The sequence below is a fragment of the Nesoenas mayeri genome (assembly GCF_963082525.1).
Source record: "Nesoenas mayeri genome assembly, chromosome: 1".
Lineage (NCBI taxonomy): Eukaryota > Metazoa > Chordata > Aves > Columbiformes > Columbidae > Nesoenas > Nesoenas mayeri.
The window spans coordinates 4,217,710-4,232,960 of record NC_137541.1 but is presented as its reverse complement, the minus strand read 5'-3'; the positions used below and the strand labels follow the sequence as shown (position 1 = coordinate 4,232,960).

The 15,251-nt window shown below is 41.5% G+C and overlaps 1 protein-coding gene across 7 annotated transcripts in view; it reads left to right on the top strand.

Annotated features, from left to right (window-relative positions):
* MKLN1 (muskelin 1) overlaps window positions 1–15,251 on the top strand; it is a 106,830-nt gene that overhangs the window by 30,470 nt on the left and 61,109 nt on the right. For 6 of the 7 annotated variants that reach the window (XR_013922540.1, XM_080350146.1, XM_080350145.1 and 3 more), the window contains 4 exons: window positions 158–267; window positions 4,393–4,585; window positions 12,790–12,867; window positions 13,930–13,995. Coding sequence is in view for 6 of the 7 variants with exons in the window: in XM_080350146.1 (XP_080206272.1) it covers window positions 158–267; window positions 4,393–4,585; window positions 12,790–12,867; window positions 13,930–13,995 (447 nt within the window). In the remaining variant the exon portion in view is untranslated. Of the gene's footprint in view, window positions 1–157; window positions 268–4,389; window positions 4,586–12,789; window positions 12,868–13,929; window positions 13,996–15,251 lie in introns of all 7 variants that reach the window. The other variant, XM_080350149.1, reaches the window with a different exon arrangement.

Genomic DNA, 15,251 nt, shown 5'->3' with positions numbered 1-15,251 from the left:
CCTAAGCTTACTGAAATGAACTAGAACTTATGTCAAATCAGAAATACTGAATAGCAGCATTCTGTTGAAATAGTACTATGTATATAGCCTGATAAGACTAACACAGTGGTTATCTGATGTTTATGCATCCTTTTTCTCCTTTTCCTTTCTTCTCCAGTTCCACTCTTATCCTGGGGACCTAGCTTCAATTTTAGTATCTGGTATGTTGAACTTAATGGCATTGATGATCCAGATGTGGTCCAGCCGTGCCTCAACTGGTACAGCAAGGTAGGCCTGCATTTTAGATGCCTGTTTGTTGGAAGATTTGTAGTCTCAGAATTTTGTGAAACTTCTCTTACTGGAATTATGTGACCTTTTCATTCCTTGAATATCAGCTATTAAAACAAACACGCGTAGTTAAAACTCAAACCATGTGGCTGACTTGTACTCTGAGTGAATCTCTTGGAATTGTATTTGCTGATTATCTTTAAAAATACAACAACAAAACACTCCCCCAAAACCACCACCACAAAAACCCCACAGACCAAAAACCAACCACCCCCTCAAAAAAAAAAACCTATAACAAACAAGAAACCAAACCAAACCAACCCCACAAAAACCAACCAACCAAACCCAAACCTCTTAGGTAGACATCACAAGAGAACCTTGAAAGAAAGGAACTCTGGGTCAAAATGGACAAATTTAGTGAAATAGTGTTTGTATTGGAAGTTAAATGAATCTTAAGAAAACCAGATTCCATTTCTCCCTCTTCTCGCCTTTTGATTAGTTGTTTTTTTTACCCCACGAGTCCTTCTGTACAACTGCATGTGAGCTTAGAGCCTTCTGGGTTACATATGCAGCTTTTCCTACAGGGTATAAAAATGAGCTTGTTTTAAAGAGAATCCATGTTGGTATCTTTGTTGTTGCAGCTCCTTGCACTTCTGATGTTTCCCTCTTAGCGTCTTTTTGCTGAATATTGTGGAACACAGGGGAGCTGATGCCGTTGGACTGTGAGATGAGATGATTTATACCATTTGTTGCTTTGATAGACAGAAAGTTCAAAGGGTTCTAGACACTATTTGTATAAACGGTATTTAATTGCATACAACAGATGCCACTCCTGTGGGAGGGAAGCGCACGATGACAACCAGAATTCATTTTGTGGCTGCTTTTTATGCATAGATCTTCTGGAACAAGTCATGAAATTCATTTTGTGTTGCAGAGAAGACATCCTTCCCAGCTGAATAAGACTGGGTAGCGGAGCAGCATATCTCTACTTCCAGAAAGAAAAACTTAAAAGAGGATAAAGGTTTCTTTTCATTGTAGTATTGAGGCTCCCTCACCAGTTTATGGTGTTGCCAGTATGGTCAGGAAACCTTGTGGCTGTGCTGTCTGGCTCATACTTGGTTATATCAACATCACAAGCTGTTTCATGGAGCATTTTAAAACAGCACTGACAGCACAGTGGAAATTGCTTATATCTGCTTTATGATTAAAGTGGTATTGTGGTCATTAGTCATGATTACTGGTGTATGATTGTGAAAAGTCCAGTTGACAGAGGCTGCTTGATGTTTTTCTGTGCACATGGTGGTGTCTCTGGCATTTTTGACCAGTTGCTGCAATCAGGAAGCTCCTGACATCATCATCATCAGAACCATCTGATGATGATGTCAGCATCTGTTTTGTTCCCTCTTATCCCACAGAATTGACACTTTTCATGGTCAGCGTGTACGTAGTGACAGCTTCTTCAGGGGGTGCCAGCATTGTTCTTCTGGAGCTTAGAGCCCTAAAGCAGTGAGGCAGAGACTTAGTCATGATTGTTTGGGCTCTAATGGGAGCAGCTGCCAGGTTTTTGGTGATGAGTGTGTGTCTCACTGATGTTCTGCTCTCTCACAGTCCTGAGAGGCCACTGTTGCTGGACCCACATAGGAGGATATATATGCTGACCCATATTTTGGGAAATGCAGGAAGGTCGACCTGTTTCTTCCAGTTCTTTGAGATTGTGTGAATATTTTTGTGTATGTTCTTGGAAACCTGAAAGGCTTTGAAACCTAGTCATTCTTTACTGCCTCAGACATCAGATTAAAAGAAGGTTCTGCACGAAGTTGCCCATCCTATTTGTTGTGTGTGCTTCAACCAACAAAACCTCCCTTTCCTGGGGGAGTGAAGTTGGGGGTAACAGATAAGGACTCAAAGCAGCAGCCATGTTCCTCAGTTCCCTCCCTGCTGCTTTCTCCTTGCTGTCCTTGCTTTTCCTCAAGACTGGGCACACTTTAGTAACTACTTTATGCATTGGAATGGGCTGCCCATGGCAGTGGTGGAGTCACTATCCCTGGAGGGGTTTAAAAGACACATAGATGAGGTTCTTAGAGATGTGGTTTAGTTGTGGACTTGGCACTGTTGGGTTAACGGTTGGACTTGATGATCTTAAGGGTCTTTTCCAACCTGAATGATTCAATTATTCTGACAAGTGGTAGTTTATCAATGGCTATCACTTTTGGTTTTGATAATGAACACTTCAATATTTTTAATTCTACTGGTGTTTGACATTGTTAATGTCTTAGTCTCATACTCTTGTTACGTTTTTAACCATGGGAATTATTTACAGCTTCAGATCAAAGCTATTATTTGGGTTGTCATCTCTTTAAACCTTTGTGACAGCATTTAAAAAGGAGCCTTTTATATATGTTTTATACACCTTTTTGCATAGAGAAGTTTTACATTTAACTTCTGAAGTACAACTGTGGTGTCACTTAAATCCAGACTTTTTTATTATTGCATCAAGTGGCCAACCTGCACCCAACACTCATTGCATGTTTTATAAGCCACGTCTGTCAGTCAGTGGAAATACACCAAGTCCGAATTTTGTCTGATGTCTAAGCTAGAGGAGCTGGAAGTGCAGAAGCTGGTTATTCCTGGTGTGCAGTTTTCCTTTTCTTTGCTACCCCTTTGAGCAACAAAGAATCTAATGTGGTTTTGGCCTTGACTGATGTAAGTGAACATTTGCTTAAAGACAGTGTCTTAGGTATCTCTCTTAGGAAGAAAACAAGTGTTTTTCCCAGTTGTGCTGTGAAACTCTGTTTTAGCTTTAATATTACTCTGCCACAGTCTTACGTTTTTATCGGTACGTGTCCTTGGCCTTTTTCGTGTGGGCTGGGAACTGATTTTCTAAAAACACGTAGTTCTGGCTATTTGCAGCTGTGAAATACTGATGGATTAAGAACTAAAAATATAGCACATGGCCGTGTTTCTTTTTAGCTGCTTCAGTTTGAGAATCTTGCTATAGAGCCATTATTTTGAGACCACTAATTTTTGTTGAACGTTAGCGTCACTTACAGGTTTTCAGAAAGATTCTGTTCATTTAAATACCATAAACTTCACTTTTAGCTGTAGTATCCATTTAGGAGTAAAATCTTTTGCCTGTACTTTGATCAGTCTTACAGATGGTTAAGTTACATTTGTTTTTACGACAGTAGGTGTGTGTTAAAGATCGAAATTGAGATGACTTATTTTTTCTTTAATGCCTTAAAATTTAGATTTGTGTTTAAAATAAGTGATTCTGCTACTTACCAACTTAAATTTGTCTTATTTATGTGTATTGTTAGAAGCTTTGAAAACACAGCGGGTGATTTGATAGGTTAAGAGCACAAGCTGTGGCTTTTACACAGAGTTTACTATTCCCTCACATTTCTGTGCTTGGGTGTTTGATCTGAGGTGGGTTTCTCCAGCCTTTCTCACCCCTTCCCACAACTTGGTAGGAAATGAGCAGCTTTGGCTCATCTGCGGTATGAAAACAGGGGTTCTGCTGCCAGGTGCATGGGAGTATTTTGAAGGTAAACCTTTGGCATGCATATAAATCCTTATTGCCCTTGATCTGAACCCTTTGCAAACCTGCAAGATTTGGGGTCAGCCCTGCCTTTCCGTTGCAGGAACAGTGGTCATTGCAAGTATTCCTTTTCTCGTGGCGTTTTTTTTTTTCTTCTGCTTCTAGAAAAGCTGTGACCTACTTACTCTTCTAAATTATTTTGTTATGTAAGAGTCATATAATCAAATTATGTAAGGCTGATAGCGAAGGCTTTTTCCTGCTCTGTGCTTCGTGTAGGCCTCCGACAGCAGGGCCAAGCAGATGGGGGAGGAATAATGGTCACTCCAGAGATGTGGGACACTGTATGCTCTCTTCTTGTATGCTTGTTAAACTTGATGATATCAACTTGTACAACTTCTTTATTGTTAGAAAGCAAATGCCTACTCAGCTTGTAACCTACAGCGTTCCTCTATCAGCTCATGAGCAATTTATGTGCAGCATGTGCAAGAGATCCTGCTTCTATCTCCAAGCAGGTTCACAGGTAGCTCCCAGCAGTACAGGTAAAAGAAAAATCTACATGTCTCATAGGTTTTCTTGTGTTCCAGTAGTACCGTGAACAGGAAGCCATTCGCCTTTGCCTAAAGCATTTTCGTCAGCACAACTACACGGAGGCTTTTGAGTCGCTGCAGAAGAAAACCAAGATTGCTCTGGAGCACCCTATGTTGACAGACCTGCATGACAAACTGGTGTTGAAGGGAGACTTTGATGCTTGTGAAGAACTGATAGAAAAAGCTGTGAATGGTAAGAAAATCAGAGGGGTCTGGTATATTATTTAAAAAAAAAAAGCATTGAAATGTTACTGCTTTGAATATTAATATACTTAGTGGTAGAATTGGTTACTCCGTGTGCTGTTTTGTATCTAGTGTGGTGTACTGTCAGCTTTTGGACTTGTGAGTATGTATATGATGGAGGCTAAAAATTCAGCCATAAAAATCTCTTATCATTGCTACTTTTGGAGTCTCTTTCCCCCCAGCAGTGACAATGTGGTGCCCTTAAGAGTAGGTAAAGACGAGTTCTTCCTGTAAGTAGCTGGCAAGCTGAAGGTGGGCATAACTATCAGAAAAGTCACTGGAGCGATCAGCAGATAAATTGTGAGTTCTCAGTAATGATGTGTATCATGGTTTCTGCTTAGAGCTTACCTCACTGTGTTGGTGTTTCAGCAGAAGTTCTCAGCTGTATTTAAATAAGAATGCTGTCTTTGTCTATGGGGAAAATAGTCCTTGGAGAATGGTGTGGAAAAGTCACAGTGACTGGAGGCAGAGGGTGTCCTCCCTTGCAGGGTGTTGGCAGCTGCTTTCATTGTCATTATTATTCATTTTCTATTTGCAAACTTTTACCTTAGAAACATTGCATGGAAACAGCTCTCAGCTCCTAAAATGGGATATATATACTTTCTCTTGATAGAATAGGACACAAAGAATTGTGCTGTTGCACTGAAGTGTCTCCCAAGACCTGTGCGGTGGGTTTGGATCACAATCTGATAAGCAGAGGTGCTCTTAGTTATGAGTATAGTGCTTATTGGCTATGTGCTGTTGTTCTTCATGGGAAGCTTGTAGTGGCATGAGAAGAGAACCTTGTGTCTGCCAGTAGAGTTAGGTGCTTAATGGACCAATTTCATCAGTGTCTGGCACCAGAGATTTTCTAATTCTAGAGTAATCAGTCATTTTGTAATACATTTTTGGATAGATGCCAGCATACCTGCTTGACTCTGTCAGTGTAGTTTGTACTACTAAAGTTGCGTATGGTTCTCAGGAGATGTTAGAAATGATACCTTTAAAATCAAGGTTTATCTTCAATGAAAATCCACCACCTTTTTTGTGAACAAACTGTTCAGCTAGACACAATGTTAGGGAGCTTCTTGCAACAGGTTGTCAAAAATGCAGTAAATGGCTTCCTATGAGTTTTGGCTCAAGGTTTCTCAACTAAGCTGAGCTCTGCCCTGCGCTGAGCAGCTACAGCCGTGGAGACTGAGAATTGCCAGAGTTCATCCTCGCTCTCCTGAGACAACATAGCGTTGTTGGCTGGGATGGCAGTGGAACGTCTTCCTGCAATGCAGGGGCATTTTGCAACTGGCAGCTTCCTCTGGAATCTTAAAGGCAAGGGAGGGCTGCAGAATGAGAAAGCAGCAGGGAGCTGTGCCTGGCTGTTACTGCCTTTGCAGTGTTTCTCAAAGACATGGGTGCCTGGGGGGCAGCTGATGAGCCCACCAATTTGAAGCAGGATGTGCTGAGAGCCAGAGGCATCCTATATGTTGATGGTGATGATTTTGCCAATGCATCAGTCTGCTGTCTTGGCTGTGGCTTAATCTTGTCGGTGCCTAGAGGCCGTCCTCTTTCCACTTCATTGCAGGCTGTTGTAGAAACTGTTTCTTGAATGGAATTTCGCTAGAGGTCTAGAATGTGCTGAATGAGTTCTCTCAAAAATTGACTTTTTTTTTCTTGGGCAGTAATAAAACAAAGGCTTGTGACCTCATTTTTTGGGCTGTTTTATGTTGATTTCTTTTACTACTTAATATTTAACATACTACATTTATTCCATCCAGCTTGGACTTGAGCTGAGGTGGTGCCTCTGTTTCCCCTTGTATGTTGAGAGTGGGGTTACTGTCTCCAGTGCTCGGCTTTTCCAGGTGTGGAAGTATTGGCAAAGCACTTGCCTGGTAGAAGATGGTAGGTCTGGCATTGTGCTGTCTGACAGACAGACACTTGCTTCTTGTTAGATTTGATGTGAATAATCCTGGTTCTTGTAATCATATCCCTGTTTGGAGGCTGAGGAGCTCAGCATCACTTAAGCAAACTAGAGAAATGCTGCCGTAGCTTGTTCTGTCAGTCTCCTTTTTTGCTCCAGCAAGTGAAGAAACAAGTATTTCCAGTAACAGACTGTGGATAACTTAGGAGAGTCTTCAGGTAGCATCTTTAAGTTTTGTCACTACTTCTGAGGGACAGAATAATATGAGTGAGGATGTTTGTGTTGCTTTCTTTTAATCTGACACCTGACTAGCTGAAGTTAAATGTCAGTGGCTGCATCTCCCATTGCTCTGTTGCTTATCCTTAATGATTTTGCTTGTCTTTGAATACATTAACCTTCTTCCCCCATCCTTCTGCAATTCTTCATGCTGCCTTCAGCTTTTATACCTATGTAAAGCTCTCTTACCTCCCATCACCCTTCAGAGAGAAGTTCTCTCTATCCCGAGACACTGAGGCTGTATTAATATTTGCTTTAAGCTGACACAGCTACAGGTTTCTACAAAGTGGGTCAATCCTGCCATCACTCTGGACAGAGTGTCCCCTGGCCCCTCACTTGCTGGCACCGGTGTTCATGCTGCCATGTGGTAAAGCAGGTCAGGGAGCTGATGGGGCTACGATGAGAAGACAACAGGACAAACCCCTTCTGAGAGCCAAAAAACCCACTGAAACTGCAGCTGGAATAGCTTGTCTGGAGCTGTATTGAGATGACAGTCAAGGTACTGAATGTAGCTGGTGTTTAACAGCTGGATCCTTCTTCTTGGTAGGATGGGAATAGATGTTTTCAGCATTCAACTAATTCTCGTATAGTATTGCTACTATCTGGTCCTCCACAGTGTCCTCACTTGGAGCTGCATCTCTTCCAAGGTCCTCTGGTTAAAAGAGGCTCATTAGCATCTAGCATTTTACCATTTTATTTCTTAATGGCTTTGTTGCAAAGTCTCTGTCGCCTGTTGCCTGGTCTCAAAGATGCGGGTCTTATGACTGAACTCCGCTCTGATGTGTTGTTTTTCCTAATAAAAGCGGATTAACTTTAGTCCTGTTTATGGTCCGTGTAACATAGTTGAAGTGCGGAGTTAATTATGATACACAGATCCTTAAATTGTCCCTGAAATCATTAAAAGCACGAACTGTTCTGTCACAAGCTGGACATGAATATGTGAACTTCTGGCCTCTTGCTGATCTGAGTGTTTGTTGCCTTAAAAGAACAAACAAATGCAATGAGGGTGACAGAGATACTGTACGCTCATTTCAGCCTAAAATCTTTTCTGGAGAGGCTGACATTTGTAGCGGTAGGTATTTAAAAAGTGAGATGCAATGCATCTCTTGCAGCCTATTTCCATAGGCTTAGTCATGTAGAAAAAGAGTAGGTGGTCAAGAATTAGTGCTAGCAGAGCTAAATTCTTGTTCTTTTGCATTGCTAATGATGAACGCTGTCTTCCACCTCACATCACCAGATGATTTCTTTTGAGAGCTCGGTGGCAGGCAGCCACACTTTTCCCGCAGATTCTTTTGACTTGTGCATTACACTTAGAAAATGGGCAAATGGAAACTCTGGCAGCTGCCTGACTTCCTCTCAAAAATAAAAGGTTCCCTAAACCTCAGCTGGTTCACAGACTTAGTTCAAATACTTCACATTTGGATTCATTCCTATAGCTTTCAGACAGCCTATATTATTGAAGAATAAAATCTGCTTAATATTCCTACAGAGAGTATGCGGCGTGCAAATTACTCAGTTGAACCGTTTGCAGCTACTGTAGATGTAGAAAGCTGCTTAAGTGGGTTGAAGATCTGCTGGTTTCATATTGGTATTCTGGGGACTGAGGTGTTTCTTCTGGCAGTTCTCATGTCAATATGTGATATGTGTTTATCTGATGACAAGCTGTTCCTGTACGACAGACAAATTGCGATGTGCAGCCTGCAAACTTGAATGTCTCAAACTCAGGATGCACAGAGCAGTTGTGTTCTCCTGGAAGCTCAAGACAGACGTGTACACCTTAATTTAGCCATTAAATATGGATTTGGTTCTGAGAAAGGTTCTGCAGTTGTGGGAAATATGGAGGGGAGGGTCCTGCTAGTGATCCAGAGCTTATGTTAAATATCACAGAATGTCAGGGATTGGAAAGGACCTGGAAAGCTCATCCAGTGCAATCCCCCCATGGAGCAGGAACACCCAGATGAGGTTACACAGGAAGATGTCCAGGTGGGTTTGAATGTCTGCAGAGAAGGAGACTCCACAACCTCCCTGGGCAGCCTGGGCCAGGCTCTGCCACACTCACTGGGAAGAAGTTTCTTCTCAAATTTAAGTGGAACCTTTTGTGTTCCAGTTTGTACCCATTACCCCTTGTCCTATCATTGGTTGTCACTGAGAAGAGCCTGGCTCCATCCTCCTGACACTCACCTTTTATATATCTGTAAATGTTAATAAGGTCACTCCTCAGTCTCTTCTTCTCCAAACTCTGGAGTCCCAGCTTCCTCAGCTCCCTCAGCCTTTGCTCACATGGGAAATGCTCCATTCCCTTCAGCATCTTTGTTGCCCTGCGCTGGACTCTCTGCAGCAGTTCCCTGTCCTGCTGGAACTGAGGGGCCACAACTGGACACAAGATTCCAGGTGTGGTCTCCCCAGGGCAGAGCAGAGGGGCAGGAGAACCTCTCTGACCTACTGACCACCCCCTTCTAATCCACCCCAGGATGCCATTGGCCTTCCTGGCCACAAGGGCCCAGTGCTGGCTCATGGTCATCCTATTGTCCACCAGGACCACCAGGTCCCTTTCGCCTGCACTGCTCTCTAATAGGTCATTCCCCAACTTACACTGGAACCTGGAAGTAGATAGTAGAATTTATACCAAAGCAGCGTATATTGCAGTGATTTGAGAGCAAACCTAATACCTTGTTTCATTTTTCTGAAGAAGGATGTGTGAGGGGATATTATAGCTTTGAGACTAGAAAAATTCATGTGTTTCCTTGTTGTTTCCATACCTTGAGGAAATTGACACGTAACGGCTGGATTTTTATCTGGTGTAGTCTTGGTTTTCCGCTTCCAGCTTTTCTTTAGAAGGATTTTTGTGACTACAGAAACCTCAGTCTGTTTAGGTGTTTTGGGTGGTTTTTCTTCGTTTGTTCAAGAAAAATCTTAAAAAAACAAACCGAACACCCAGAAATTATGGGTTAAATGCCATTGGGTTTTTTTTGGCAATTGGCAGTGAAGTGAATAGGTTTTAGTAATCCTATATGTCCTATCTGCAGATGTGTGTTGCCTAAAAAGAACTTAATACCAATTTTACTTGTTCCTGATTGACTTCAGCAAGTTAACTATTTTTGTCTGCAATGTTAGTGCTCATCTTTTCTAGGTAACCTGTAGCTGACTGACAAAATAAAGACTTTCAGGGGACGTAGAATCTACTAAGACTTAACCAGGGTGAACTTCATGTTGGTGCATCCAAAATGAATCACAAGTTGCTGCGAAGGGCTTGCAAATAGTATAAAATCAAATGAGAGGTGAAGCGTTCCTTTAAAAAGTTGCACTTAAAGGGTTTTTGCCTACATGGGTGTTATTTTAAACTAGTGATTCATTGGACAGAGCTGGCAAATGCGAGCAGGCCTGGGGCTGAAGTTCAATGCCCTGGAGGAGCTTTGGAGACCCTTTGGTCAGCGGTGCTGTCCTGGCATGAAACATAAGGAGCACGCTAGAATAGGTCTGGCGTCACATACAGAATCCACCTAGAAATTGTCCTGTTTTTCCCTGGTAGTGTCAGACAGGTGGTGATTCAGCTTCCAAAACAAGCTGCTGCTGGTTTGCGGTACAAGTAGAATGAATGTGGAACTGCTCCCAGCAGAAAGAAACATTTCTGGGAAGCGAGCTGGAGTATTTCCAAACCAATGTCCCATGGAAGACAAGAAGCGTTATTAAGAGAGGCTGAAGGCACAGTGGGGGAGAAGTGTCATATCTTGACAAGTGCAGCCTGTGGGTGTTGAGCATGGGAGAGAGGTTAAATCACCCTTTCAGTTTGTATGTGGTGTAATTCATCCTTTTGAACTATTTATGTCCAATTATCTATTGGCAGCCATGGGGATAAATACAGTTTTGTGTTTTGTCTTGAAGACGGAGCGCTCTAATGACAACCAAAAGGCTGGATTTCTATCTAGGTTTGTGGCTTGAAAAATCTGATTCAGTATGGGGTTTCTTACAGCACATGCATTTGTTCTATTGGAAGTTGGCTTTTCTGAATCAGAATTCATGAAATCTCAAGCTTAAAGCCTCTCATATCTTGTCCCAGCTTCATAAATGAAGTAGTGGGAGTTAAGAAGCCCAGTCTTAAAACCAAAGTAAACCACTTTTCTACATAGGTTGAGCAAACTTTTGGCTTTCCTCGATTACCTAATGCTGGAAGCAAGCTGATGTTTTTGGCTCTAAGGCAGGTGAAAGTAAAATACACCCTGCCTTTGGAGAATATTAAATTTGAAAAACTTGCAGAGCTGAGTTTATGGAAGTTGAAAACAGTTTTGTGTTTGAAGACCAAATTCAGCACCTTTCCAAAGCTCTTGAGTGCCCTTATTTGCCTATTAGATGGTCTCTAAATAGAGTATTTGTCTTCTCCCAGGACAGACTTGCTGGCTTATGTTTTAATTAAAACCTGGATTTCAGTCATGACAAACTACAGGATGCCAGGAAGTGCTTTAAAATATTCTCTGAATGTTGCATTGTGCTTGGGGTGAATTTTGGGGCTGTTCTGTGCAGAGATATGAGTTAGGACTTTGTGATCCTTGTGGCGGATCCCTTCCAACTCAGGACATTCTATGATTCTGTGGTTCTAAAAAAAGTGTGGTTTACTTTTTCTGTAAATAAATAGGGATGCGTGCAGTAAGGATTATTTTCTTGTCCGTATGCCTACCAAAGGATTTTCTATAAATAGAGGCATTCATAATCTGTTCAATTCTTACCTCAAAGCTGCAATTACTGGGATCGGAAGAACTAAGGAGTATTAGGTGCAACTTAGTAATTTTGTTTTTCCTTTCTCTGCTGGGGCATGTAAAACTAATTCCTGAGCAAGTTTGCCAGGTGCCATTCTACCAAAGAGCGTAGCTGTTGGGTGTTACGTGATTAAGGACCCCTATGTGCATCCTACGTCTCAGTGGTACAAAACCATGTAAATCTGTCGTTTCAGTCCTCAATCTGCCTGTGGTAGTTACCTTGGTACTAGTGATGTAAACCAGGTGTCTGAACTCCTGTTTTTTTTCAGATAATGCATAAATGCCGAACAAACACTTGTCATGAAGAGCTTGTGTCTGGAGATGGTGGGTGGGTGGGATGTAGCAGTGGTCAAGAGGTTGGTGTTTGGCCAGCTAATAGTCTGTTGTGCCTGCAGAAGTTAAGGTAGGTTGTTTTTGAGAGGAAACATTTGAAGAACACCACCAACAAGCTCCCTGAGTCCTTCTCAGACTGAAGAGCAGTCCTGGGTGTTTTGAATCTCCTCTTCAAAAAAAATTAACCTGTGTGATAGACTACTGACACATACGCAGAACAAGGAATTGACCTCTTGATGCTGAGGAGATGGAATGTGGTAGGTGTAGAGAAGAGAGAGGAAGGCTCGAGGAGAGCGTGGACGGGGTGCTGGAGTTAAAGCTTCTTCCCGAAATGCCGCAGTTGGCATATCTGGCCAGTGACCTAATGCGTCTTCTGTTTCTCTTGCTTAACTCTCTGAAGAGAATGTAAACTATTAATTTGTTTTTCATCCAGTACTTGGTTGTCCCATATCGTAGCATTTAAACAATCTGCTTTTCTTCTCTTTTCCTCTTAGATGAAGCTCCAGAGATGCTGCCTGACCTAGTTTTAACTTAACATATACTAAAACGGTTGAGTTTTACATGCGCTGGCAACTTTCCTCTTGCTTAAATAAGGGGGAGGGATTCTGTTCTTAATTAAATACACCACACTGGAGATTTATAGACAATTGGCATGACCTGGCAGGCAAACTGAGTGATTCTTGATTGATCTAGTAATGAGTATTCTTTTTATTTTAGTACTTGCACGTTTAGTTCATTAGCAAGTTTAACAAACTAACTGACATATGTAGAGAATTTACTTAAAATGAAGGCTTTGGAGTAGCATCCTGGATTGAGTTAAGTTGAAGTTACCTATGTTGAAAGTTATTGTGCTATAATGGAAGTATAAATATTTTATATAGCAAAATGTTTATTTTGCAGATGGCTTATTCAATCAGTATATCAGTCAACAAGAATACAAACCTCGCTGGGGGCAGATCATCCCCAAAAGCACCAAAGGTAAGGACATTTCTTAAGATATAACTTGTGTACTGCCATATTTTATATTGGTTCCTTTGAGGATATTGAGTGAGAAAACCAACTCTCCTAGAGTTGTTCTAGGAAATGGTTTAATCTATGAAAAACTTGCATTTGTCTGCCAAGTCAGTAAAATGCAACCTAATTTAAGGCTGAGTAAGGAACACTACATGAACACCAGCTGTAACTTCAAGGATAGCTAATCAGTTCAGAAACAAGAATATAGGTTAAGCATGAGAGCAGTTACCTGTATGACAGGATTTAATGTATGGAGTCAATTTAAATGTACAGCAAAGAGTGGCATTATTTTAACAGGGAGTATTTTAAATTTGGGATGCATCTTTGAAATCTTGATCTGTTATACAGTAAATCTAAATTGCAGAATCTCTTTCTTCCATTGCTTTCTGCCTTGAGAGGAAACTCGTAGCGGCAGCCTTGACTACAGAGCACAAAAATCACTGTCATACAGCAAACGTAGGATTCAAGGTGACAATTGCCAAATGTGGAGCACTGTCCCCAAACCTCTCGGGAAGGGTTATCTATGAATACAAGCAGATTTCCAGCAGAATGTGGGTTACCTTTCTAATGTTGCTTCCCAGAGATGACACCTCTCCTGAATGCATAAGATACCTAAAGTGGTCGGAAAGCTGCTTTAATTGGACAGTTGGAATTCTGTTACATGTGGGAATCATTGGTGCGGAGCTACCTGTGCCATAACTATACCACTACCTCTTTGCTTCCATCCTATGAGTACATCATTTGTGTGGACCTGGATGCTTCAGGAGCTCTCAAGCTCCTTTCCAAGGCAGTTGCAGTGGAGTATTCACTTTAGCTATCTGTACTGTTGGTTGTGAGATAATGAAATATAAAACTCTCTACAGTTTTATAAGAATATTACCTGGCAGAAGTGATGTGCTAATGTTTAAAGAATGGTGAATTAGTGAGTGGCTCTGTTTCTGTATAATATTTAGGCCATACATGAGGTTTTATCATTCTGTGGTTTAAAAATCTTATAACAGAAGACTCTCTTCCTCATTTTTAAAGGTGATGGGGAAGACAGCCGACCAGGGATGAGAGGTGGCCATCAGATGGTTATAGATGTTCAGACAGGTGAGTAGCTGCTAAATTTCTTCAATAACTTCATCATTTACTCAGATATTTTTCAGATCAGTGTGCAAATGTGTTTTTTCTTCAGAGACTTATTTCAGCATTTGAGGAAAAAATTGTACTTTCAAAGAGCTGGATGAAATACTCTGCATTCTCTCCAGATCTATGTTCCAATTGCCTTTCCCACCCCCCTTCTTCCCTATTAGTTCTCTGTTATGCCTTAGTCATTGTCTTGTCTTAACTAAGAAACCAAGAACAATAGTTGTTAATTTTTGTATCCCTCCTACCCTCTTCGAACAGGAGCTTAAACAAGAGAAGAGAAATTAGGGTTGATAATTTCTCGTATCTGCTACACACTGTGCTCTTTGGAATGGTGCTCAAGCAATAGATCTGTGTCGAAACATTCCTTGTATTTTGGTTGGAGCGGTTTCTTATTTCCACAGTGTGCAAGAAACTCCGGTTAAATATAATTTGTTAGACATTTTTACAGAAATGTTTCCTGTAGCAGTTTCAAGAATGGTTCAGCCTCTATTTCAACAAGCCTGCAGAGAAAAGAAGGTGGGGGGGTATAAGTAACAGTTCTGGTGATTGTTGTTCTCCGTAATTTTCTGTATCTTTGTTTTGCTTTTATCTAATCAGATTTCGGTGGTACGTCATTCCTTGCTAAAATATGTCTGCTGAGTAAATGATTTGTATGAGTAAAAAGATTGTTCTTAGGAAAGGAGAAACAAGTTTAGGGGGCTGAGTAGCAGAGAGGAATATAGGGTGGCATGGAAAGAGTTGGCAAAAAATTATCACGGCCGTATCCGTTGTGCTCATAGGGACGGGGACCGAAGCATGTGACGGGCTGGTACCTTCAAGGGTAATTTGCTAAGTCATAGTGAACAAGCAAAAATGCAGCAGTAGTTGCAGTCTTTGGCTTTTACTCAGGGTGTAGTTACTGCTCTAGAGGAAGCACTTGAATGATTTTGTATATGAAAGCAAACTTTTTTTTTTGGGGGAGGTCTGAGGAGGTTGAGAAGTATTAGAATAAAATGCTGCTGGGGGATCGCTGGTGTTTGCCTGCAACAGCAGCTGGGAACGCTCTCTAGTGGCCTCGGTGAATAAATAGACAGTGGCTGCTTGACAAGCATGAGGAAGAAACATGAGGCTTGTCAACTTGGAAAGGATAGTCCGTTAGACCTCCTGAAAATAACGTATTCATTCTAGTGTGAGTCTGTTACCATTCCTATTGGTTTTCTTCAGTCCTAGTAAGCTTA